At 41.7% G+C, this 26,899-nt stretch overlaps 1 protein-coding gene across 4 annotated transcripts; it reads right to left on the reverse strand.

Annotated features, from left to right (window-relative positions):
* Positions 1–2,521: 2,521 nt before the first annotated feature.
* On the reverse strand, positions 2,522–22,028 carry LOC4346585 (SKP1-like protein 5). Of its 4 annotated transcripts, none has more exons than XM_015756599.3 (4): positions 21,868–22,028; positions 21,681–21,777; positions 11,459–14,288; positions 2,522–3,295 (listed from the first exon to the last, which is right to left on the reverse strand). In XM_015756599.3, the coding sequence occupies exon 3, from the start codon at positions 14,270–14,272 to the stop codon at positions 11,498–11,500; it is 2,775 nt and encodes a 924-aa protein (XP_015612085.1). In that variant the 5' UTR covers positions 14,273–14,288; positions 21,681–21,777; positions 21,868–22,028; the 3' UTR covers positions 2,522–3,295; positions 11,459–11,497. The 4 variants fall into 3 exon arrangements, with proteins under 4 accessions (XP_015612085.1, XP_066160253.1, XP_015612090.1 ...); XM_015756604.2 differs by having other exon boundaries at positions 2,522–3,341; XM_066304155.1 differs by lacking the exon at positions 2,522–3,295 and having other exon boundaries at positions 9,550–14,288.
* Positions 22,029–26,899: the final 4,871 nt, after the last annotated feature.

A 26,899-nucleotide genomic window follows, 5' to 3' on the forward strand; every position in this document is an offset into this window, starting at 1 on the left:
GCATATGGTTTGATTTATAAATGCTCTATATATATGCTCTATTGACTTGTTATTCCTCAAATACCTTTAATTGCTCATTGTGAAAAAGAGAATAAAAAATATAAAAAAAATAAATACCGAATCCTTGGAAACAGTCTTGACGACAAGAACGTATTCGATGTGAGCAAAATAATATGTGTTTAGTGTTTATTCTTCAACCTATGTGCTTGTTAAGATGTTGCATTATAAATCGTATGAAATCATGAATTTTGATTGTTGATTCAAGCTTAATTGTAAAATCTTTGATTCATGGTTATACTTTAATGCATGCTTGTTCTGTTATAGATGGATTAATCTTCTTTTTATTGCAACACATGACTTGATATGCTATATGTATGCTAAGCTCTTGAACATTAATGAATATAATTCCTATGCTTGATGAAATCATTGTCAAAAGGGGGAGAAGTAATGTGAAAATTTTTGGATTTTTTTTTGAGAAGCAAGGTGATTTTTTGGAGAGTTGAAGAGCATGTTTTTTTGTTCAATTGGGTATTTCTTTCTTTTCAAAAGGGGGAGAAGTTTTTTTTTGGATTTTTGAGCACGATGTGAACATTTGTACGAAGTGTGCTTTTTACCACCAAATACCAAAACATTTTTGTGAGTTTGCCAATGTGTTCATCAAGGGGGAGATTGTAAAACCAAAGGTGTTTTTGATTATTACTCTGTGATGAACAATTGGGCATTGGAGATTATTGGTTTTGTTATTTGGAATTTATTCACGAAGTGGTTTTGAAGATGATTGGATTTCACAGGTGAATCTGCAGGATTTAATGTGGACCGGTCAGACCGGGCTTTGGTAGCCGGTCAGACCGGCGTGTAATGCCCGGTCAGACCGGCGCAGCCCGCGGTCTGACCGGCCGACACTGTGTCGGTTTCGGTTTCGGGTTGTTTATTTGGATATCCGAGTTTATTCCATGATTATGAGTTCTAGATGGATACTATACGTATGTAATACTATTGTTTGCTACTAATGAGTCAAGTTGGAGATAGCTTGGTCTCGGAATATGGTTTTTTTGTTTGTTCCATGTGTAGGTGACTCGATGTCTCGGGAGAGTATTTGCGGTGATGGACCGGGAGTCGGCTTGGGGATAAGACGACGTCCGTGGTGATCAGAGATCATGCGGGATACTTAGGCTAGAGTTGATGCACGTGGTTGATGGAGATTCCATATGGCATACGATGGAGTTATTGTGTGCGTATGGGATGCGGAGTCGAATTTGGAAGGAGTCCAAATTTGGTACGTTTGGTTATGTAAAGTTTCTTTCTTGTACTAGTGGGTTTCCTAAGGTGTTTAGGACTCCTAGTATGAGTTTGGTTCGTGGCTTTAGGCTGCCTACCTCATGTATAAATAGAGGGGGAGCGTGAGGCTTCCCGGTATCGCTTTAGAGAGCAATTGAGTTGAGTTTTGAGTTAGGGTTTCGAGTTTAGTCGAAATTTTGTAAGGAGTGCTGTTGGTGCACTTTGTAAACACAGAGAGAAGTAATAAAGTCGTCATCCACTTTAAGAGTTCTTCGATTTGTGTTTCACCGGGTTTCGGCGGTCTAACCGGCGGCGCACCGGCGGTCAGACCGGCGGCATCGCGGCGGTCCGACCGGCGGGCACACGGCGGTCAAACCGGCGGCTTCCACTCGGTCAGACCGGCAGATCAATCTCAGTCAGACCGACTTCCGTCGATTTCGAGGGTAACTTTTATTTTCGCTAAAAGTTTTCGGTTTTTGGATATACCAACCATTCACCCCCCTCTGGTTGGCTTAGTTCTTGTGATTCGATCCTACAGTTGCCCCCTCACCTCCCTGACGTGGAGCCAACAGCGGCTGCTATTCCCCCCTCCTCGGCGTGGCAGTGGCAGCGGCTGCTCCCCTCCTCGGCGTGGGGGCAGCAGCTGCCCTCCCCTCCCTGGCTGCCCACTCACCTCCCCGACGTGGAGCCGACGGTGGTTCTCTCCAGCGTGGCGGCAATTTTGATTTGTGACTATTTTGAGGATTTTGTGAATTGGGATGTTGATTTGTAATCATCATACGATGGGGATTAGGTTTCTTGGCGATGAAATTCATGAGCTCTAGATTAAATTTGCCTTTTTGTGTTGTTTTTGTTGTCTTGTTAATTTATTGATTTGGAGATCTAACTTGGGGTTTTTTTAAGGACTCGAACTCAAACGACGGATGAATCGAAGCCTTAAGATTTTTAATTTTTTCATTAACGATCACGAGTTGTGTGCACTTTGGAAAAAGTTCGCATGACGTCTCTTATGTTGTCACCAAGTTATAAAATCGTCCGTGAACCCAAAAACTAGATATATGAGATCCCTTAATGTACAAAACTAAGACACTATGGGTCCTTGGATAGTATTGACAGCGGTTAGGTCCTTAGGCAGTATTGTCTGCGATTAGGTCCTTAGGCAGTATTGATTGCGGTTTTATCCAATGTGACAGCTTGAGAATTGCAATGGAAAAGGGGCGAGCGATCCCGTTGGAGACGTGAGTACGTGACACCGTCCCTCGCATTGCAGTATAGAAAAATATAGTAACAACTTATAGCACTAATTAGTTCCTTTACATCTAACGTTGAACATATTATGAACGAACCTGCATAGACTGTAATTAACTAATACTACTACCTAACCGGTAATTAACTAAGACATGGTGCATAACTGCATATACTTAAAGTTGCTCATCGATCTAATACATGTAAGAATAGGATCAGAGCCATTGTTCCTCGTCCTCCCGGCGAAACTCCTCTTCTTCCTCCGGCGTGAAGTCGTTGGTGATCCCCAACGTCTGCCTCATCTGCTCCGACGTCTTGCCCTTGATCATGTCCGCCAATCGCTGGCATGCCAGGTCCATCAGCCCCTGGATGCGCATGGCGTCCGCCGCCGTGAGCAAGCTGTACAGCATGTGGTTGTCCACCAGGATGAACTCGTCGTCGAAGCTCTTCATCATCAGCTCCTCCTCCTCCTTGCTCGTCTTCGCCGTGTCGGCGTTGATGGCGGCGGCGGCGGCGGAGGCGTGCTTGGTGCAGTACTCGACCACCTTGGCGAGGACGTCGCCGGCGACGTTGGGGAGAGGGATGCCGTTGATGGCGTTGTAGTCGTCCTTCTTCATCTCGTCGAGCACCGTCTGCGACAGCCTCACCGCCGCCTCCGGCACCTCGAAGCGAGCTCCGTCCGAGCTGATCAGCGTGACCATCTCACCGGCCGCGGCGTTGGTCTCCTGCGGTGCTGCGGGTGCCGCCATTGATCGGTCGAACACGGACGACGCTGAGATTGATGGAGAAGAAAGGTTAATTCCTCTCCTCCTGGAAGGCTGTAATTAAAGGTGATTGCGCGCGGCAATCAGGTTAGTTAGTGGTCTCTATTTATTTCACGAATTCGGCTAGGTATCTAAGCGGAATACGTTGCGTATCTCCTTGTGTATGAAGAAACCACATCAATCAGGATTCGTAGTAGAATTGGTTGCATATGCAACATAATCTCGATTGGACTCTGCACTTTATCTGTAAGCCGGTTGGTTTCATGGAATTAACGTATTTTGATCGGAATTGGCATGGAACTGAACCTGGTTTTTAGAAAGAGGTAGTTATAGAAGATTGACATACGACAACAGCAGCAACTAAAACACATCCCAAGTATTGAATCGTTCAAGTCTCATCGTCACTTAAAAATTGCATAGCATATACGGCGTGTAATATCTACAGCTAGAACAAGGTATATCTGGAATTATTGTAGGTGGGTTCTTCCTGACACGTAACCGTAATCTATCTATTATTATATGCTAAAGTCTATTAAATTTCCTACAAATGCTTAAGCTGCCATGTGTCATCATATAAACACTCTCAAGTCACCACAGGTCACTCTAATAAAATAAAAAAATCTAACCGTCGATTTTTATTTAAATTGGTGGACCCATTAGTTCATTAGTTTTGAATGGTTAGATTTTTATCTTTACGAGGAAACAAAATCTCCCTCCGTCCAACTTACGTATAGTACGATCCCTCCGTAGCAGTGTACTTCCTCCGTACTCGTAAAGAAAGCCGTTTAGGACAGCGACACGGTCTCCAAAACACAACTTTGACTTCATGTTTCTATAAAATTATTTATTGAAAAGTGATATATGTATACTTTTATGAAACTATTTTTCAAGATAAATCTATTCATATAATTTTTACATTTCCAAACTCAATAACTTGAGAGTTATTCATGATTTATATTCCTAAGGTTTGACTTAATTATAAACATTGTCCTAAACGACTTCCTCTACGAGTACGGAGGGAGTACGTACTATATTTTTTCCTCCTCCTTTTTATACCATATATATAATAATTAAAATTGAAAATAACGGGCCTAATAAGCCCATCAACCTACTAATCCCCACTCCCCACCCATCGAGCCATTTGTGTACGTACGCTTTTCTTCCACCTCTCCTGCAGCGGATAAAAAAAAAAGCTGCAAGAAAAAAGGAAAAAAATGCATATATCCGTATGTACCCAAGAAAAAGGCAAAAAAAAACACATACACTAATTGACAGAAAAAATACGTACGTACATAGGTACATACGAATAAGATATAGAAAAACAAACTATTTATTCTTATCGTTATATCGTTATAGTTATAGATGACTATTTAAAACGTGGCACATCCATCTTATCTCTAATATTAACATATTAATTATATTTTAATTTAAAAATTATCACATAGAACCATATTATACTCTTTTAGGCCTTTCGGATCGATCTTTATAGATGACTATATAAAACATGGAACATCTATTTTATTTATTAAAAAAATATTGTGTCACATATTAATTATATTTTAGTTTAAAAATTATCACAGCAACCATATTATGACCCTCTTTGTTTAGGCTTATAAGCAAACTTATAAGAAAAAAATCCGGGCCTAAACAAACAATCAGTGTTTTCGTTTGTTTTTTTAAGCCATAAACCACTCTAACACTATTAATATAATACCCCGTATATTAAAAGATATTTAGGTTTTTTTAGTTTGGGTTGACTTGTTAAAATAAAGATGTTAACAGAAATAAATAAAAGAAAAATATTTTTAGAAGTGGGCCAACATGAGAAGGCCCATAAACCCAGCCCATTAGTTCTCCCCCTAAAACCTAGAGAGAGGAACCGAATCCACCTCCCCTCATAGTGCCGCCACCCCTCACCCTGGCCCGCGCCTCCTTCCTCCCTTCCTTCCATCTACAGCAAATTGCTCTCCCTAGATCTCCACCTTCATAGCTTGGATCAAGAAGCGAAGTAGAAAAACGGAACGAGGAGGAGGAGAGGAGTAGAAGGAGGGGTTAGACCGGAGTCTCCCGTATTGTCTCCTCACAAGTTCTCTAAAGAAACTATAGGTGAGACTTATCTCCTTGTTGTATCAGTTGTTCTAGCATGGCTTTAGTGCATTAATTTGTAGTTAGGGAAGGCTAGAGAAGGAGTTTGGGTAGTTGTGGTTCGGTTTGTTGCAGTTCTGCATGTGGGCAGATTTGCAGTGTTTCAGTATTTCGATGTTTCGGGGCTCTAAATGTTATTTTCTGTGAAAGTGTATAACTAGGAAGTTGTAGATAATGTTTGGATATATCTTCTAGCCAAAGGGCGTGATTTTATCTCAAGTGGTTTAGGAGATATAATTTTTTTAGTATGACTGTTGTTTTTTGTCATAATCTGGATACTAGTAGATTGAACTGTTTTTGGAGGGGTTAAACAGTGGAATCAGCCAGGCCGCCTTTAGACAAAGTTGTAGAGGTTTTTCTTAGCTTTCCATATTGGTAAAGTACACCCTGATTGGGCAAGTAGAACTCCAGTTATGGTTGTTTTAGTGTGGACAGTCTGAAATTCTAGACAGATTCTGAAGCCTGCTTTCAAGCGCATATTAGTCGATTTAAATGGTAGAATAAAAATATGCTTTCTACATGAAAGTTGTAGGTATTGTTCTGTAGATTTTCAAAATGTATACATTTTCAGTCATAGCCTTTTCATATTTCAAGATATAAAGGTTTGAAGCAGCAGTTTTGTGTATAGTCCAAGCGGCGTTCCTAGTTATTGAGTTTTGATAGGATGGGGCAGTAGGTTCACCTTTTTCATTATTTTACACGCATGTTTGAATATGTGTTTGCTAAGGTTTTGTTTGTGATTAGGTGGTGGTGCATCAGATCGTGCATGATACCAATCCTTTGTTGGAGGCAACTGCATGACGAACTAATTGTGTGATTCATGGATTGTTTACTCTATCTATTTATTTCTGATATATTTCAACGTGATAAGTAACTGCTTATGTTCATATTATTGTTCACGCCATTTAGATTTCAAGTTGATCTTATGCGTACGATGTTATTCTTGTTTTAATAATATTGATTCTGGTTCTGTTTAAATAATTCAAGTTCCCTGGTTGCCATGGATGTGTTTCAATTTGGTTCTTTGATTCTGGTTTCAATTATTCAAGTACCATGCGTAGTCATGGGAATGCAATTTGGTTCTTTATTCAAGTTCCTGTGGGTAAGCGCTGATCACGCTTACTCGGCTTTGCCGGCAAATGCTAGGATGTATTCACTATTGTCCGGGATGGAAACTACTATTTCAATTCATGCCAGCCCGGGATGGGAACTACTATCTTCTTTGACTTGGTGTTTGAAAATGTGTTTCCTATCAAAGAAAGAAAGCCTTATGTTCATGCTTTATTGTCAATGATGTGTATATGTGTTTTCTAGTTCCATACTGTACTTGCTGAGTATTTTATGCTCACTCTTGTGTTTTATTTGGTTTTAGGTACGCATTGAGACCGACATGTATGGGCGGGAAGTAGCACCCCTATATACACATCTACTTGAACACTATCAAACTATATTGCTTAGGTCCATAATGACACTTAAATTATATCCTGGTTTGGTCTTGTAATAATCTTTTAGATTTCTAATAGTTTCTTCCCCATGGATTATAAGGATGGATCGTATTATGGGAATGATATTGCTATTAGTTCAACTTATAATTGCCTGTTGTGGATGTCTGTATTTATAGGGGAGACTCTGCCAAAATTTCTAATAATTTTGGAAGTTAGTGGTTTGAGTGTTTTTTGGTGTGGCACTCTAGGTACGTGGTTACCTGGGGTGTTACAATTAAGCCAAAATCTAATAGCTAAGTTGGAGAAGTTCTTGTTTGGCTTATGTGAGATAGACATTCAACCCTTAGGCTATAAATCATATAAGCCAGTAAACTAACATAAAAGCCTAAACCAATAAGCCTAACCTTAAACAAAGAAGGGCTATAGTCTTTTTAGGCCTTTCTCAGTCAAAATAGTGCTAACAATCACTCCCTTTATTAGGTTTAAATAACTGAAACAGCACATCCATTTACAAATATTTCCCCCGCTTCCTCTACCAGTGTCCCAATAAATACATTTGAAGAAAAAAACAAATTGATGCACTACCTCATCCTGCCATATTCATGTACTGCCATCTCCCTTCCCTCCTCTCAACTCCCATTCAATTATCTCCTCTACTATTTTCAAATTAACAACAAAATATATTAAAAAATTAATAGTTACATAGCTAAATGATCAATTATATATATATATATATTAATTGTTACTTTATTTATAATTAAATAAATAATTCAAGATCTATATTACATATATGTTACTTTGTGAAATTTGAAATACGTCATAGATACCCCGATCCTATCCTTTGCATAGTAACTACATATGAATGGAACACTAAAAAAATTGACAATATGCATTATATCATCTTAAATCATTCTACGTAATAAAATTCCATTAATTGTTCATTAAATATCCTCAAAAGTACTATAAATCACCACATGTCAGAATTAAAATACAACATAGACCCCCTATCAGCATTATAACCAAATTACAATCAAATATTTTAAAAAATCAATATGTATTATATCATCTTAAATCATTCTACATAATAATAATAATAATAAAGATATGTTAAACGCCCTATAAAACACTCTTAAATCATAACGCGCCATGTTTTCAAAATTAGAAAAGATCCAACGAATAAAAGTGAAACCACATACCATCAGCTTCCATGTAAATTACATCTATTTTTCAACCATTATCGACGGATCTATTTCCTCTCCCCCTTTCAATTATTTAGCTATCAAACTAGAAGAGAAGCACAATAAATAGTTGTACATTTTAAAACGACAATAAATTTTAAGGTACATGTCTAATTTCTATTATAACTATTTTTCTATTTATAATTAGATGAATAATTGAAGGTCCATATGCCTATACTTTTCTATATTAGAAATATATCACTCAGAAATAGTCGATCCATGCATTTTACATGTCATCCAAATAGCAACGAAATACGATAAAAACTATCAATATATACTATGTCATTCTATATATTATTCCATAAATATAGATAGCTAAAGCAAAATTAATGGTGTTGAAACACAAATTATAAATTCAAGTATGAAATAATATTTTTTTATCGATGGACAACACCTGCCATTTTACATGTTGTCCAAATTGCCATAAAAAGCTACAAAATATTTCAACTACACTTGTTGCACCAATATTATTTCTCAAACATGAATAACTAAATTGGATATATAGTACCTAAGAAACAAATAGCTCGAATATGGATAGTCCAAGCCAGTACATAATTATTTAGAGGGAGAAACATCACTGCCCCGTTACATGTTATCTGAATTGCTATAAAAAATATGAAATAGTTTGAGAACACCCATCAATAACTAAATTAGATATACACTATATAAACAAAAGAACTGACTCACATTTGAATAGTCCAAGCCGCTACATAAAGACCAGATAGATAAAACAATCTGATTGCTTCATGAGCTTTTTAAAAGTAATGTGCTCAAATAATCTGAGCAAGGAAAATGATCTTTTGCCATTTGTGAAGTGCTATAAACTTTGAAACAACTATTGCATTAACCATTGCATAATAATTGCCTTAGATAATTAGAACAACACTAATAGGTTAGAAAATTATCTCAGCAATGCCAACAAGAAAATTTCTGAAGCAAGCATACTTCTAAAGTATGGCACGTGTTTTCCGGTTAATATTCCTCTCCTTTAAGTGTCTCAAGCGGAACATACGATACATGCCCACGCGAATGCGCGGGCTACCTTTCTAATTTTAAGAATAGTCATCAGACACCTGACGTGTATTCTTCTTCTATTCACACACGCCCATACAAATAAATTTTGTTCAATGTTGGCTTATGTTTTGATGAGTTCAAACATTTTTTGTTTTTAACCAAGATGATAAAAATTAAAAGGTTAAGTTTCTTCGAGAGGTATATACGTCTCTCTACTACTTGAGAGGTAAAAAAAAAAATTGAACTGTCTTTCCCTGTTCATAACCGCATTGAGCATGTAGCTTTTTCAGCTAAAATGAAACCCCTTGTTGTTTAGAAAAATAAATGTACATAATGATTTTGTTAGTTCTGAATGTATGCACGTCAAGCACAAATGCACAATGGTATTTGTCATCTTGTACTAGTACTGACAAACAGATCAAATTACAAAGATATGACATTCTTTCTCTAAAACACATAGTAGCACGTACTTAACAATCCGTGTGGCACATCCTAGTTTTGTGCATATCAAATATACGGCACACGCAACTAAGAAAGTCTGATGTGCCCTCATTGTGCCAATCATGGTAGGTGTCCTTAACTATCCTAATTAATTACTTAATTACAACAACTTTTTTTTTCGAACGGTCAGGCCATTGCCGACGTTTTATATTAAGAAGAAGATATCCTATTTTGAGGAGAAAACGGGATCAAACCTTACAGTGCTCAGTTAATTAGGGAAAACTGAGCGAAAACCACAACTACAACACCACACCAACAGCTAACCTATCCTAAGCTACCACGACAGAGCCCGACACAAGGCATCGGCCAAGCTTGCCAATTGAGATGACACGGCAGCCTACACATGTTATCGTTGCCAAGCTTGCCACCCAAGTGACACAACAGCTTCGACTTCAATGCGATGCTATCCTAACGCCAAAATGAACAAACAAGAACGACACCCACGAAGGACATCAGCCCAAGCTACCAAGGAACCACTCCTACACACAGCTAGCATCAGCAATCCTATAAAGAGATTGCAGTGTGTCATCGTTGCCAAGCTTCGTCCCCAGCAAAGCAGCTCCGACACTACCCCACAGTAACCAGATAAGAGTGATGAACACCCGCTGTAGCAAGGAACGAAGCCAAGGAAGTGAGGCCTCGTCAAACACCCTAGACCTGAAGAGCTTCGGGGACATTGCAGGAGTCCACCAAGGCTACCATTGCGCGCAGAGGGTTCTTGGTGTTATGAGGGGTCAACGCCAGGACGACACCTCCAAGGAGGGGAACGGCGCCAAATGGCGTCGCCGTCGTCATGCTGGCCCATGGCCTGGCAAGGCTTTCGCCAGCGGTTTCCCATCAAAACCCCACACAACTATCCTGCACAACGACCATCGCCGGACCACCATGCCATCCCTTCAACACCCAAGCTCAGTCTACCACCCCGCAGGTCAAGCTGGCAATACAGAGGATGAACTCTTCACTGCCAAACCGCTTCCTGCGTGCTGCCGAAAGCCACTGAGGTCACCAATGGCAGCCAGCCACCTGATGACCCGGTCACCACCGCCGACTTGCTCCTCGCGCACCAGCTCCACAGTCTCACGCCACCGGCCATTGGGCCAAGGCCGCGTGTCTGGCCAGCACCACCTCGCACACCACCGGCCGCCGCCTCGCCCTGCCCGCTGGCCTCGCCTTCCTCCTACACGCCATCCGACAACGACACCGGGCGGGGGCACGAGGCAGAGCAGGAGCAGGCGCCGTCGCCGCAGCAACCCCAACCCGCGTCGCCGCCGCGCTGGCCAGGGCCCGCGTCGCGCCCCCCGCCGCCCACACCGCGTCCGTCGCGCTGCCCGTCTCGCCGCCCGCCGCGCCGGCAGGGCACGCCCACGCCGCGCGCCGCGCCGGCAGGGCACGCACGCGCCGCTCGCCGCCCACTCCGCCTCCGTCGCGCCGCTCACCGCGCCGACCGGATCCGTGGGTGGGGAAGCCAGATCCGGCCATAGGGGCGCCGGATCCGCCGCCCCAAGTCGAACCGCCGTCTCCACCTCCGGCCGCGCCATCGTCGGCGTTCTCCGTCCTACTCGCGCAGGGGCCGGTTCCGCCGAGCCGTTTGGGCCACGCCGCCGCCTTCTCGGCACGCCGCCGGCTTTGCCGCCGGCGAGTTCCAGCGGCGGCGAGGTGGAGGAGGGGGATGAGGGTGTGGCGGCGTGGGCGGCTAGGGTTTCGCCCCCGAGCCGCCCGCGCGAGAACGACGCGGGGGTCGCGTCTCAAGTCCCTAATTACAACAACTTGTTCTGCGATAATTTGTAGCATATGTACAAGATGGAGAGAGACGGGGGGAGATACTAACCATGGATGAAACACATCACAGGACTGCTCAGCGTAATCATTATGACACGATTTTAAGAAGGGGCTCCAGCATTGGTCTGATACCTTCTTCTTCCCATTCAAGATTATCCCACCATTCAACACTATCGGAGTATATAACCTGCAACTTGGGTGGCAAGCTCTGCTGCCGCCGAAAAGGAAGCCTCTTAAGATTTTCACAATTTGTGACCCTCAGGCTCTTTAGGGATGGGAATGTCACATCTGAATCACATATGCTGACCAACCCATCGTTATTTGCAAATAGCATAGAAACGAGGCGCGGGAATGTATCAATCGATTGCATTGAGCTCTCTTGCTTTGATATGTTCCGAATGGCATGTCTCATCTTGCCACAACCTTGCACCCATAGTTCTTCCAGAAAAGGTAAATGCAGCGCCCACGAGATATCTTCCAGCTGGTCGCAGTCAATGGTATACAGAACGGTGAGCCTATGGAAAAGCAATTCCGGACGTATTCCTTTCCACGTAATAACTTTCAGGTTTTCCAAAAATTGTAAGTCCAGCTGATTCAGAGCGTCAAAACTATAGTTTTGTTCCAAATGGCCACCACTCTCGTGTCTCTCTATTATTATTTCCTCCATGCTGCTGCGATAAATTTCCAACTTATGTAAGGTCATTTGAGCCAAGTGATCTGACAAAGGACCAGTCAGTAGATAGAACACTGACTCTCGTTCCTCTATATTTAGAACAAGTCTCCTAATAGGTAGGTTAGGATATTCCTTAAGTGCTTCATAACTAGAAACACTTTCAACAGTAATGCCAACTGCTTTTAACTTACTTAGTTTGGTTAACTCTTGGATTAGTACTACTGAAGGCATATGATCCGCGTGGTTTTCTCTGTTACCGTACCGATTCCAAGGTTTGGGTTTTGGCGTCAAGTCTATGACCTGCAGTGCTTTAAGGCTAGATATGACATCCTCTGGAATTCTCCATACGTTAGTGCATGACAGATACAAGAATTTGAGCTTACTGAGTTCTCTAAAGCAGGTGGGGACTTCGCATATTCCTGAATTATATCCCAAATCGAGATACTCCAAATTGGCCAAGGCACATATCTCCCCTGGTATGTTAGTGAGGGAATTCGAGCATAAATCCAGATATGTGAGTGCAGTGAAATTCTTAAGAGTTTCAACTATCCTTCCATCCAAACGATTGCCTTGAAGACATAATGTCCTGAGTTTTGCGGGAAAATAATTTGAATCCATGGGAGGCAATTCTTCAATGCGATTCCACATCAAGGAGACGCATTCAGCTTTGCTCCATGGGATGGTTCTTCTTGATAAATTTTTGCCAACTTGTGCATGGACAACCCAGTTGTCGTTCTTTTCACTGCAACCGCAACAGATCCATAGAGCCATGTCACGAACCACATCATGCATTGTGATTACACGAGAAGTATGCCAGCTCTCCAACAAACAGGCAGATTGAAGTTCACTTCTTACGTTACATGCTTCTCTGTAGGAACTTTGTATATCATCCTTGTCCACCAGACCTAAGCCCATCCAACATTGGTCGAGTTCATCTGTAGCTATGAACACATCCTCTGGCCACAATGCACAAGTCAAGAAACAACGTTTCAGGGTGTCATTCCGTAAACTATCATAACTGAACTTAAGTTGCCTGAAAACAGTTTCCATAGAGAGGGGACCGTCCTTATCACGACATGCCCCTTTCATGTAATCAATGGTATGCTCCCATAGCACCGGGTCCCTTTTGGCGTACATTGCCCTTCCGACAGTTACAAGAGCCAATGGCAAGCCCTTGAGTTCCTTCACTACTTGTTTTGCAAGTTCAATTAGAGAACTGGAAGGGAGAGTTTCTTCATCGACCTTCTCCAGAAATAGTTTCCATGCTTCCTCATCTCGTAAACAAGCAACTTTTATCTGTTTCCTCACCTCCATTTGACCACATACATCCTGTGATCTTGTTGTGAGGACCACCTTCCTCTTGAGGTTGTTTTCAATTCCTAGTGTTGGTATGCCAACTTCCAGAAGATCAATCCTCTCCCAGAGGTCATCCAACAATAACAGAAAATTTTTTCCGTCGAGAAATTCAGAAATGATGTGGGCTTGGAATTTTACATCGTCATCTTTCCGTAGGTTAAGTTTCTTGACAATCTCAGCTTGGATCTTCTGCACAGAACACTCTTTAGAGGCAATAACATAGATGATAGAATGAAAGGAAGAGTCCCCAAGAAATGAATTGTTGATCTTGTTCAGGAGATGGGTCTTGCCAACTCCACCTACACCCCATATCCCAATTATCCCAACTGGATCGTTCTTGATATAGTCCAGAGCTTCACGAAGATTGTTATCATTGTCCATTACATGATCACAGGGAATAGGGATCTTTTGAACAGGTTCTGGCGATGGTTGATCTCCAACGACACTCATATCAGCTATATAATGCTCCTTCACTTCAAGGAGCTTCTGCGATGCACGCTTGCTGATTTTGTAGTTTGACCAGCAATTCATGGAGCATCCGCCGAAAGTCATTCCCCTGCTTTCATATTTCTGATTAATATCCGCTTCTTCAGATATGGTGGTATTGACGTCCTCCAACCATCTTCTTGCTTCACTTTTTATTCTCATGCCGCTTCTCTCATCGTTACTAATCTTGTTCTCAACATCATCACGTTTAGCAATCAATTTCTTTGTAGCCTTCTCGAGATTCTCCACATTTCTGGTAACTTTGAATGGATACAATGCATGTTTGAATATAGCATTATAGATCGGTGTTACAACAATGTTGACTAGACCACCCAAAATTTGTGCCATTTTTAATTATGCACACCTGCAGATATAACATGTTCCAAGGTAAGTCACTCTGGGCAACATATGTATACTCAGATTCCTAAACAATGAGTTTGCAGTGCATTGCAGTTCTGCTCCAGAAAAGTATCTTTCTATAAACTATAAAGAAAATAAGATTTCCCTTACATAAGTATCAATGAAGTAGCCTTAGCAGGTTGAAAAAACATGAAAATAACTTCGTACAAAACTACAGTGTTATGGGTAAGACATACCCAATAGTCTTGGGTTATGCTCGGCAGGACTCACTATGTAGCAAGTCATATACGGAATCATGCCTCGCATACGGAATGTGCTCCGGATAAGAGAGGAGAAGCATAGTTCTACATGGAAACTACAGGGACTACTTGGATCGCATCCATATTTGTCTTTCTAGTACTACTTGGACAAGAGAATATCTGTGGGTATAAATACAAGACCCCTAGGAGGAGAGAGAGGACACGGACCAAGACAAGCCAAGACAGATCAACACGCTCAGCCAGAATAGACACAAATACACGCCGCCAGATAACGACATCGAAGATGAACCTAGACAAACCCAATATGTTGCTGCGGGGGCTATCAAGTGAGATCTAGCACTATCTCTAATCTCGCCAAGTCCATATTCGAGGAGGAAGACTACCCTGTCGTCGACTAAGAGTGTTGGTTCATGCCGCCGAGTTGACGACAACTGGATAGGCTATCCCAAATATTATACTTGTGTGACTCTGATGGATAAGAGCAACACTGGCTTCAACCAACAGAAGTAGGGCTATTACCTGTTAGTTAAGGGGCCCGGACCTGTATAAAAATCCTTGTCTTCGTATCTTTTACCTCAATCTCGCGCACAATCTGGCACCAACGATCCCCATACTATGCAAATACCGTAGTCGTGATCTACAACATCGACAGTGGCGCGCCAGGTAGGGGATTTTGGTGCTTCAAGGTTTCGGCGAGATAGGTTCAAGAGATGGATTCTCCGACAATAAATTACTCGACGACTTTGGCTGTAGGGGTATACGACCCGAACGAAGTGTGTTCTATGACGTATCAGGACCCTCGTCACCTAAAGCTTCATCAAGTCATTGCCACCGTGGATTTTTCAACGAGGGATACTTCAACGACTTTCACCTTGGGAGATCTGACCCGGCCAGAGTACGCCCCCCAACTAGCTCGGAATCGTCATCGCCAACCATTTGATCTATCGAGATCATCCAAAGGTCCTAGGCACGCACCGTACCAGAAGATTTCAAATATATATGATGTCGAACGATTACGCATCAAGGTAATTGGTAGATTGATTTTTTAAATTAATCTACTAATTTCGTAGATACATATGGCAATTATCTACAAAGGTACGTAATATTTTATAAACAATTTAATGTACCTATTTTTCAGTTCGATGCGATATTGTCAGATCCATAACTTATTCTGTTTACCTAGAGCATGTTTTTTATACGATATCTATTGTGCGAGTGTTTCCTATACTAGACTAACTATGGTCTAATATTGGGGGCTCGCTATGTTCATGTTATAAGTCATGCTTGTTTACGTTTACATAGTACGCGATATTTAATCTGAATCTGCCAGTTATATCCTGATAATACTAGAAGATTCATGCAGTTTTTTTTAGTACGTACTCGATATTCTCTGCCATATATGTCTTTTCTTATAGAAAATATTTTTCAGAAACAATTGAGCACTAGAGTAGGTTGTGGTCGAGTACAACTCATTATCGAGAACATTCTCGACAAATGCGGAGTTGTCGGACCAATCCTACCAGCAAAGATTAACGACTTATCTCACGTATAGTGCAGGCCACGGCTGCACTATTTGAGAATAGGTTGTTAACGGATAATTCCTCGCAAACGTTGTCGGCTTGATCACCTGACATGATTGCGAACGGACATCCGGGTATGCTATAAGTTGGGTATGTGAGTCATGCTGGCTACATGAGATGCACATATAATAGCCAACACTAGCACCCTTTCAGGTGGTCGAGAGATGCCTACTCATGGTTGTCAACTAGCCGATTGTAGGGATCTCTTGCCACCTATCAGTTGCCTTCAAGTGATCGACAGATGCCTACTCCTGATTGACGACCAGCCGATTGTAGCGATCTCTCGCCACCTTTCGGTTGTTTTTATGTGATCGAGGGATGCCTACTACTAGTTGTCGACCAGCGGTTGTAGCGATCTCTCACCAGTTGCCTTCAGGTGATCAAGAGATGCCTACTTCTAGTTGTCGACCTGTCGATTGTAGCAATCTCTTGCTATCTGTCAGTGATGAACCTTCAAGCTTTTCCGGAGAAGGCGATGCCAAGACCAAAAAGATCCCCCTTGATCCATCTAATCCATCTAAAATTGCTGTAATAAGCGCCGAGTTAGATTGTAAATAGGAAAGCGCGCTCATCACCTTTTTTTAAGCTAATAAAGATATTTTTGCGTGGAAACCATCTGATATGCCTAGTATTCCTAGAGAGGTGATTGAGCACTCTTTAAATGTCAAAGACGATGCTAAACCTATTAAGCAACGACTCCGCCGATTCGCTCAGGATAGGAAGGATGCAATCAAGGAAGAATTAACCAAGCTGTTAGCGGCAGGCTTCATCAAAGAAGTCTTACATCCCGAATGGCTGGCAAACCCAGTCTTAGTTCGGAAGAAAATAGAACAATAGTGCATGTGTGTTGACTATACAGATCTCAACAAATCATATCCTACAGATTCTTTTGGGTTACCTCGCATTGACCAGGTAGTTGACTCAACAACCGGCTGCGAGTTACTCAGATTTTTGGATTGCTACTCGGGATACCGCCAGATCAGGTTGAAGGAATCCAACTGCTCGAAGACCTCATTCATCACACCATTTGGAGCTTACTGCTACATTACCATGCCGTTTTGATTGAAGAATGCTAGAGCAACTTATCAACACATAATCCAGAGATGTTTTTCAACTCAGATGATGTAGTTGATGATGTAGTCATCAAGACCAAGCAGAAGGATGACTTAATTGCTGATTTGGAGGAAACCTTTGCTAGCATCCGTGCTTTCAGGATGAAGTTGAACCCTGAAAAGTGTACCTTCGGAGTACCGTCAGGGAAGCTGCTTGGCTTTATGATGTCCCATAGGGGCATACAAGCCAACCCGGAGAAAATCAATGCCATCCTCAACATGAAACCGCCTAGTTCCTAGAAAGACGTTCAGAAGCTAACTGGATGCATGGCGGCGCTCAGTCGGTTTATTTCAAGACTTGACGAGCGAGGGATGCCCTTCTTCAAACTGCTCAAGAAGACTGACAATTTACAATGGGGACCCGAAGCTCAGCAAGCCTTCAATGATTTCAAAAGATTTCTCTCAACTCCACCAATCCTAGCGTCACCACACCCGCAAGAGCCATTGTTGTTTTATGTGTCAGCAACATCGCAAGTGGTAAGCACGGTTTTGGTTGTCAAGCGAGAAGAGGACGGCCATGTTCAAAAAGTTCAACGACCAATTTACTTCGTTAGCGAGGTCTTGGCCGACTCCAAAATAAGATATCCCCAGGTACATAAATTATTATATGGTGTCTTAATTACCGTCAGGAAATTATCCCATTATTTTCAGAGTCACTCGATCACGGTGCTCACATCTTTTCCACTTGGTGACATACTTCATAATCGAGAGGCAACTGGACGTATTGCGAAGTGGGCCTTGGAGTTGATGTCTTTGGATTTATCTTTCAAGCTGCGAACTTCAATCAAATCTCAAGCACTAGCAGATTTTGTTGCCGAGTGGACCGAGTGTCAAGAAGACACACCTGTGGAGAAATTGGAGTATTGGACTATGCATTTTGACGGGTCAAAGAGACTATCGGGCACCGGAGCAGGGGTCGTTTTGATTTTTCCGACTGGAGAAAGGTTAAGCTACGTGCTGTGGATACACTTTTCTGCATCCCACAATGTGGCAGAGTATGAGACGTTACTCCATGTGCTGAAGATTGTTGTATCCCTAGGGATCTGACATCTAGTGGTTCGTGGTGATTCATAGTTGGTTGTCAATCAAGTCATGAAAGATTGGTCCTGTCTCGACGACAATATGGTTGCATATCGACAAGAAGTCCGCAAATTGGAAGATAAATTTGATGGTCGAGAGTTAACTCATGTGCTTAGACACAACAATGAAGCAGCCGATAGATTAGCTAATTTTGGGTCAAAACGAGAAGCAGCTCCTTCTGATATTTTTGTCGAGCATCTCTATGAGCTGACAGTATCAAGAAAGGATAAAGTCGGAGATGGAGAGGCTAATGAAGTAGGAGTAATTGATGCCGACTGGAGAGAGCCAATCATCAAATTTCTAACTCAGCAAGAGTTGCCTCAAGACAAGAATGAAGCCGAGCGGATTTCTCGACACAACAAGCTTTATGTCATGATTGAGGCCGATTTATACAAAAAGAGTCCATCTGGAATCCTACATTGCTATATTTCTCTAGAAGAAGGTAGGCAATTGTTGTAAGATATTCATTCTGTCATTTGTGGAAATCATGCGGCAGCACGAACGATAGTCGGCAAAGCATATCGACAGGGTTTTTTCTGGCCTACAGCGGTGTCTGATGCCGAGAAGGTTGTGCGAACGTGTGAAAGTTGTCAATTTTTTGCTAGGCAAATTCATTTGCCGGACCAAGAGTTGCAAACCATCCCTCTTTCCTGGCCATTTGCGGTTTGGGGGCTTGACATGGTTGGTCCTTTCAAAAGGGCTACCGGAGGATTTAATCAACTTTTTGTGGCTGTTGATAAGTTCTCCAAATGGATTGAAGCCAAACCAGTTGTAACTATTACAGCCAACAAAGCTCGAGACTTCTTTATCAACATTGTGCATCGGTTTGGGGTGCCGAATCGAATCATTACAGATAATGGTACCCAATTCACTGGTGGAGTTTTTAAAGATTTTTGTGAAGACTTTAGTATCAAGATATGTTATGCTTCTGTAGCGCATCCTATGAGCAATGGTCAAGTTGAACACGCCAATGGTGTGGTACTTCAAGGCATCAAGGCACGGTTTTTTAACCGACTGCGTCCCTATGCTGGCAAATGGGTTGAGCAGCTGCCGTCAGTACTTTGGTCTTTGCGCACTACGCCCAGTCGGGCTACGGGCTAGTCGCCGTTTTTCTTAGTTTACGGAGTAGAAGCAATGTTGCCAAGCGAAGTGGAGTTTGAGTCCATGAGATTTCGCAATGTTAAAGAGGAACGCTACGAGGAAGACCGAGTGGATGATCTCAACCAATTGGAAGAAGCTCGTGAGGCAACATTAATTCAGTCGTTATCATAATCGCAATGTCATATCACGTGCATTTCTAGTCGGAGATATGGTCTTGAGGAAGATTTAAACTACACGGGGTCGACATAAGTTATCTCCCTTATGGGAGGGACCTTTCATCATCTCTGAAGTTACTCGGCCGGGTTCATATCGACTCAAGCGTGAAGACGATTCGGTCCATAGAGTTACAGAAAAATGTGGAACATAGTACAGACAAAAAAAAACTAATGGTGCCTATAGTATATATTTATTCTCTCCATCTAAAAGTATAAGGCTCAACCACTACTACCACAAAGAACAAGAAAGAATTTAATCACCTCCTTGATTGGATCACATCCATACATGCAAACAATGTGATTGGGGGTTTAATGGTGGAGAATTTAAAGTAAACCAAATTTAAAGAACTAAGAGGTGATAATTAATGTATGCATGCCTGCCTGTCTTATATGATGAGACATAAGTAAAAAGTGGTTAAACCTTATTTGGGATACAAGGAGTATAATTTAATAAAAAACAAAAATGAATGTAGTTTTATCAACTTGGAACATATCAATTTATAGTGACTACTATTTTCTGTTAAATAAATTATCATTTTAGTATAACCTAGCTCCAGTTCAGGAAGAATAGTCGAAATAATGATTGGTACATAAAAAAATTGTATAGGAGGTCGGTAAGACGGTAACCCATTATTCCTACAGGCGTTTAGCCAACCGCCTATGACTAAGACAAGTAGAAATCAACGATTTTGTACAGATAAATTCCAGTCACGTGAGAAAAATGTATTTCTAGTTTTTAAATGTTGTATGAAAAAAAAACCAATAAAATAATTCACATTTCACAAAACAACGAGTCACGCAATTTTTCACGTGAAGCATGCACATGGGCGGTAAAGAGGATTACCTCTCATAACCTTACCTCATGTCATTTAGCATATTTGGGAGGATAAATGACATCAAATAAAAAATTATCACCAGTAAAGTTATAAAGTTGTAGAATCTCATCGAGCTTTACAAATTCAATACATATTACAGAACACATCTCCATTTAAGGGCATTCAAAAAATTCATAAATTTGTTTCCAAATATAGATCTAAGAGCTTATAACGAATATTTGGACTCTATACAGTCTCAAAGAGATAGATCTTGTTGAGAGCTAGAACTTTGATTCACTAATACTGGACTTAAAATCAAATTTCTATCAATTTTCAAAGTTTTGGCATTTTCAAATAATGAGTAACGGTTTTGACAGGCAGACCCTGTAACTAACTGTCTACACTATTAGCTACGTTTGATCCGGAGAGAAGTGCGAACAAAAACGAGAAAATCATTAGCACTGGATTAAGTAAGTTTTAATTATATGAAACTTGAAAAATAGATTTATTTAATATTTTAAAGCAACTTGTTTCCACGGGAGAACCTCTGAAAAACTAACGGAATAAATGATTAGTGCTGACGGCTAACCTAACAAACCGTGTCTAGAAATAGAAACAACTCTAAAAATGTTTTTTTAAAAAAAGTTTTCAAACAGCCTCAGCGGGAGATATGCCCTATATTAAAAACTAAAGAGCTGGCCGAGATCAACAACTTTGTTATTGGTGATAATTCCATTTTAAAATATTTGTAATATGAAATAGGTATTAGTGACTTCTGATTTGCGACCTGTGACTTTTGATAAAATGCATATTTCGTGTAAGAAATCACTGTGACTTCGTATTTGCGACCAGTGACAGTGTATAGTTGCCTGGTAAAATGTGTTTTTCTTTCGCCTACATTAACAAAAAGTTGAAAATTCATTTCCGTGGGTGGGTTCTTAATAGAACTGGAAATTGATATCCACATACCGTTGTGGAATCCTCCAATACAAATTATTTAATTTCTACATGCTGGTTAGCTAAACTTGTGCAAATGAATTATTGACCGCCTATAATAATAGTTTTTCTAGGATTGTTTGTTTAACCAGACGTAAAAAACAAACATATGACCAGTATTATCTTTTCTGTGGACATATGCATATAGAAAATCTAGGAATTGTGTTGTATAACACACCTTGAGGCTTGAGGTAAATAAGAAAATCATATGTACAAATTTGATGAAACGATGCATACCTGTAACAGTCAAGGGGACCTGTAAACTGAACAGTTTACTAGCTTCAAATTGTTGCAGCGGGTAGAAGAGAGATGCAGAATCAATAGTAATACCCTCCTATTGGAAGATGAGATATGATTATTAGGGATAGTATGGAGAAAAACTATAATTCCTCCATGTAAAGCAAAAGATCAAGAAAAGCAGTACTTGTCCAAGCTGAAAATCAGTAATCCGAGAGTACAGAGGAAAAAAAATTCTATGTAGCTAAACAGCTTGAGAAGCTAGTTTGATGTGAAAAGAAAAATATAAGCGCCAAGAAAAGGAGCGAGAGCCGAATGGAAATGTTGAGTTAGGAGATAGATATATCTATACATGAGGCTGAGAGTTAGCTAGACTCAGATTAGCATTATTATAATCTGGATTGTTAAGAGTAACTGTAATAAACAAGTAGATTATTATGATAGGTTATTATAATAGATAAGCCAGATTAATATAATCTAATAATCTCCTCTAGAGGAGATTTCTTTATATTATTGGGTGACTAAAGACCCACTACCCCTAAATACCTTCAATAATAAAAAATATAATCAACTCACAGTTTATTTTATGTCAGCTTATTTTATGTTAGCTTATTATAATCCAGCTCGTCACGCATAATCCTTTGTACTAGTTAGTGTGCCTCTTTTTCAACGTATCTTACAGACAGACCACAATGATTTTATTTTAATATTCCCAACTTCCCAAATACACGTCTTCGTGCTATTTTGAATGATGCATTTCAGCAAAATGTTTTGCTAGTGGTCCATTTCTAGAATTTGTTTTGAATAAAAAGACTAATTCGCAAAAACTGCTCCAATCATATCCTTACTGCTGGGAGGATGAGGCCACTTAATTGCTGCTGGAATGTCGCATCATCTAGGTTGGCAATTAGGCCACTTGCTGATTGCTGTTAATTACTTCGTTGAAGTCTAGCGGCGGCCTGACCAAACTTTGATTCGGTCGGCTCGATACTTACAAGGGTTGCGGCGTTATCATAATCGCAATGTTCGATCCCGTGCCTTTTTAGTCGGCGACCTGGTTTTGCGGAAAATTCAAACTACACGAGATCGGCACAAGTTATCTCCTTTATGGGAGGGGCCGTTTATCATCTCTGAAGTTACCCGGCCAGGTTCCTATCGACTCAAGCGCGAAGACGGTACTCTCGTCGACAACTCTTGGAATATTGAACATCTTCGCCGTTTCTATGCTTAAGCTTATCATTGTATTTCCCTATTTTGACTGTCAACACCAAGTTTTCTTCTTGCCGTTGTCAGTCGGGGGCTATCATCATAATAATGGAGTGTGATTTTTTATCAATTTAATTTGCTTACTTGGTCTATCATTGCCTTGTTTGATTTTTTCTACATAGTCTGCGAGGACTGAAAGTTTTTAATAGCTTCTTTGGGTTTTAGGCTCAACAAAGCTTGATAAAAGCTTTTAAGAAATCAAAGACTTGGTTAGAACTATCAAGCACAGCATAAATACACCAGTATTGTACAAATTGAGCCTCCATTTGCTACATTTATACTCAGTCAGAATCAGTCCTTTCATCATCAGAGTTATTATTGCTCGGCTGAAGGTCGTTGTTGTGGAATTGCTCTACAACATCACTTGCAATCTTGTCAGCCGCACTTTGAGCATTACTGATAAGATCAAGAGCAGCTTCTTCACTTGTCCCGTCTGCAAAGCCATCAATGGTATCAATTTCAATCCTCGGGTACAAGGATTTGGTCATCGCCAATGCCATACTAGCTCCCATACTTCCAGCTTTCTTGATATTCTTGAAGTATACATCCGGTGCAACTCTCAGCTTGTCAAAGATTTCGGTTGCGTCAAGTGCACTCGGACCACTGTTATTAAGGAACATAGCTTGGACAAGTGGTGTAGCGACATTGGCGACTTCGTCTCTTGCTCCTTCAAGCTTCTTGATCTTACCAACCAGGACATCAAACTGAGCTTGAGATTTGATTTTACGGTCTACAAAACACATTTATAATAAGAATCTGCTGCATTCAAGAGAGGAAAGTTCAAATTGTCAGTTGGCAGTACCTTCAACCTCCTTCAAGGCTGAGTCCCTTTCCGCAGCCAGTTCTGCTTTGTTTTTTTTCAAGGCTTCTATTTGCTTCTCCATTTGAGCCATCCTGGTGGCTTGCGCTGTTTGAAGTCCAAATGTTTGAGGATCCAGTTATGACAGCACAAATGGGACAGATCTAGAGATTACCTTTTGATGAACCACTCAGCTCGAAGTTGGAGTCCTGGAGCTGTGCAATTCGCTCCCTTAATTCCTTCTCCGTTTTCTTGGCATGCTCCTTGGCCTCGTGTAGCTGTTCCCTAACGGCTTCAAGAGTTCCCAAGTGTGGAACCAGCTTTTCTAAGGTTGCAGTCTTGGCTTCATTACGAAGATGGATTCTCTGCACGGTGGTTCATGGATTAGTTTTGCTAACGAGAAAACAAAGTCATCAAAGGCAGTCACCTAGAAGACTTACATTCACAATGCGAGTGGCTTCTCCAAGTACTTTCTTCAGCTGGCACACTTCCTCATCTTCTTTTTGGCGATTTATAACAATGCCGGAAACTTGAGAGTTCTCGTCCCACCATTTGAGTAAGATAGGAGGACGAGAGTCATTAGCTGCCTTTATGCGGAGAATTTCTTCTTCGTCGTCGCCTAGTGGACCTGATGTATTCCCAAGACATTAGACGAACAAGCTGGAGTTATTCAGAACGGCATCACTTGAGAAGATGAGTTACCTGAAGATGTGCCTGGCTGAGTGCGAGGTGATCCTTGCTCTTTATCTGGAGACCCAATCATCGAGTCATTACCAGCTTCTGGTCCTTGAGAAGCTGTCGCTTGCGCTTCAACTTCAGGGATTTCTTGATCAGGACCTACATCCGACTGGTTTCCAGTTGGGGGCTCTCGGGTTGTTGCAGTTTCAGTTGTCGCCGACTGGTTTCCAGTCGGCGGCTGGTCACTCGGATTGGCCTTGTCATCCGAAGCATGGGCGCCAGTCGGCTGGCTTTCGGCAGTCAGCTGGCTTTCAGCAGTCGGCTCAGCATCCTTGGATATATTTGGCTCTGTCACAGCCGGATCAGGGTCTTTTCCGGTTGGATCTATGTCGGACGGTTTCCTGCAAAGTGTCCTTTCGATATTTAGCATAATTTCTATGAGAGAAGCATGCCGAAATAAAATGGTATCGAGAGGTTTATACCTGGAAGATGTTCTAATCTTTGGCATTTGACGGCCAGCCAATTTTTTCCTGGGCATGGTATGCTTTGGGAGTTTGTTGGGCGAGCCCTTGTCCCCAGATTTGTTGCTGTCATCGCCCTCGTCGTCATTAAGCACCAGCTTTCTCTTGCGAGGACCTGTCTGCCCAGCCGGTTTGGAGGTTTGAGGTTGTGGGTCTGACCTGATTGTCGGCCCCCCACTTCCTTGAATGGTGTGCTGGCGAGGAGATCGGCGCTGAGCAATTGGGGGATCAGATTTCATCAATACATATTCCTGAATGAGATGCCTCCGTGGTTAGTTAACTCAACATGAAGACAAGATATTATTTTGCTCATGGGTTGAAGATTTCAGATGCATACCTGCGGAGGCGGATTGAATGCGTTGTATGGTACGACTGGCAGTTGATGTGAGTAGCTGACGACAATAGCGTTCGAGAATATCTTGTACATCCTCTCCTTCATGATCTTAAAATCCAGAGAATCTGGGTCTTCACGGTTTGGATCATGCTTGCCGTCAAATTCAAATGCTGTGCGGGATCTTTCTTTGATTGGAGCTAATCGGCACTTAATGAAATGCCGAGTGATTTGCTCTCCCTGTAAGCCTTGCTCTTTGAGTTTCAGCATGCGTTCCATCAGTTCTAAGGCTTGGGCAGCTTCATCTCCCATGGGGAGAGAGTTCCATGTATCTTGGTATACTGGGGGAAGACAGGAGTACTCAGGAAGAGCGGGCTCGGGATTTTGAATATAAAACCAGTTGGCGTGCCATCCTTTGTTCGAAGTCTTGAAAGGCATGGAGAAATACTTTTGGCTCAGAGTGCCCCTCAGTTGAAATCCAGCCCCTCCAACTACGCATGGTTTGTTTTTGTTCGGTTGAGGCTTAAGGAAAAATATTCGGCGGAACAGAGCAAAATGAGGTCTAATGCCCAAAAAAGCTTCGCAGACATGGACGAAATTTGCAATATGGACTATGGAGTTCGGATTCAAATGATGTAAGCTGATTCCATAGAAATTCAGTATCCCACGGAAGAACTTTGAGGTTGGAAGAGCAAATCCGCCATAAAAGAAATGAGAGAAGACCACGACCTCGTGTGTATCGGGGGTTGGAAAGGCCTCACCGCACGCTGGCCGCCACCCGATGATATCCTTGACAGGGAGAACGCCGTGTGCCACCATCTCCTTCAGGTTCTCTTCCGTCACGTCGGACGGCGCCCATTGGCTTTCGAAGCTTTCTCTCTCTTCCGCCATCGATTTTTCTCAAATGCGCTGATTTGATTCGAGGGATGGCTTGGGAGAGATGAGGAATTGAGGCGGTGGATCACGAGAAGGATTTTGATCACGTTTTGAAGGTGGATTTGGGTGGATTGGTGAACCCTAGTTCGCCGGCGCAGCTCTTTACTGTAGCGGGGAGTGGGGAAAATGGCGAGCGTTCCGGCGGGGAAGACGAAGCGTCGCTTGGATCTCGGATTTCTTGTTAAGGGTATCGGAGGTGCAAATGGGCCTAGGCCTGAACAGTACCTCAGCCCAATACTTTTAACAGCGTGGCCCATTGTGTTCCTTAGGGACTTAGGCATTTTTTGCTTTGGCAATTTATGTGCACAATAGTGTTGCCCGATGCTGATAAAATCCTTTTTACGCGGTCATATAATTCTTTGGAATTATTGCAATGCAAATTAAAAGGTGCCCGACAGAAAGGCGTTATGCTGTTTTTGTAAGCTTTTTTAGGCTACAAAAGCTGTCTGGGTTAACTTGGAATGACTTGTTTTTACCATAGTCGTTTCCCTGGTATGTTATATGCCTGTTTTCATTATGGTAAATAGTCATGGCCTAGGCTATTAGACTTATTTATTACCATAATTTTTATAATACTTGGTGGGTAATCTTTAGAGTTTTTATTCGGATGCCTGTCAAGTGTGTTCATTCGTGAACCTTTTAGAGTGTTAACCACTCGGATTTCTTTTGTTATGGCTAAAAAGCAGTC

Source organism: Oryza sativa, chromosome 9 (assembly GCF_034140825.1).
Source record: "Oryza sativa Japonica Group chromosome 9, ASM3414082v1".
NCBI lineage: Eukaryota > Viridiplantae > Streptophyta > Magnoliopsida > Poales > Poaceae > Oryza > Oryza sativa.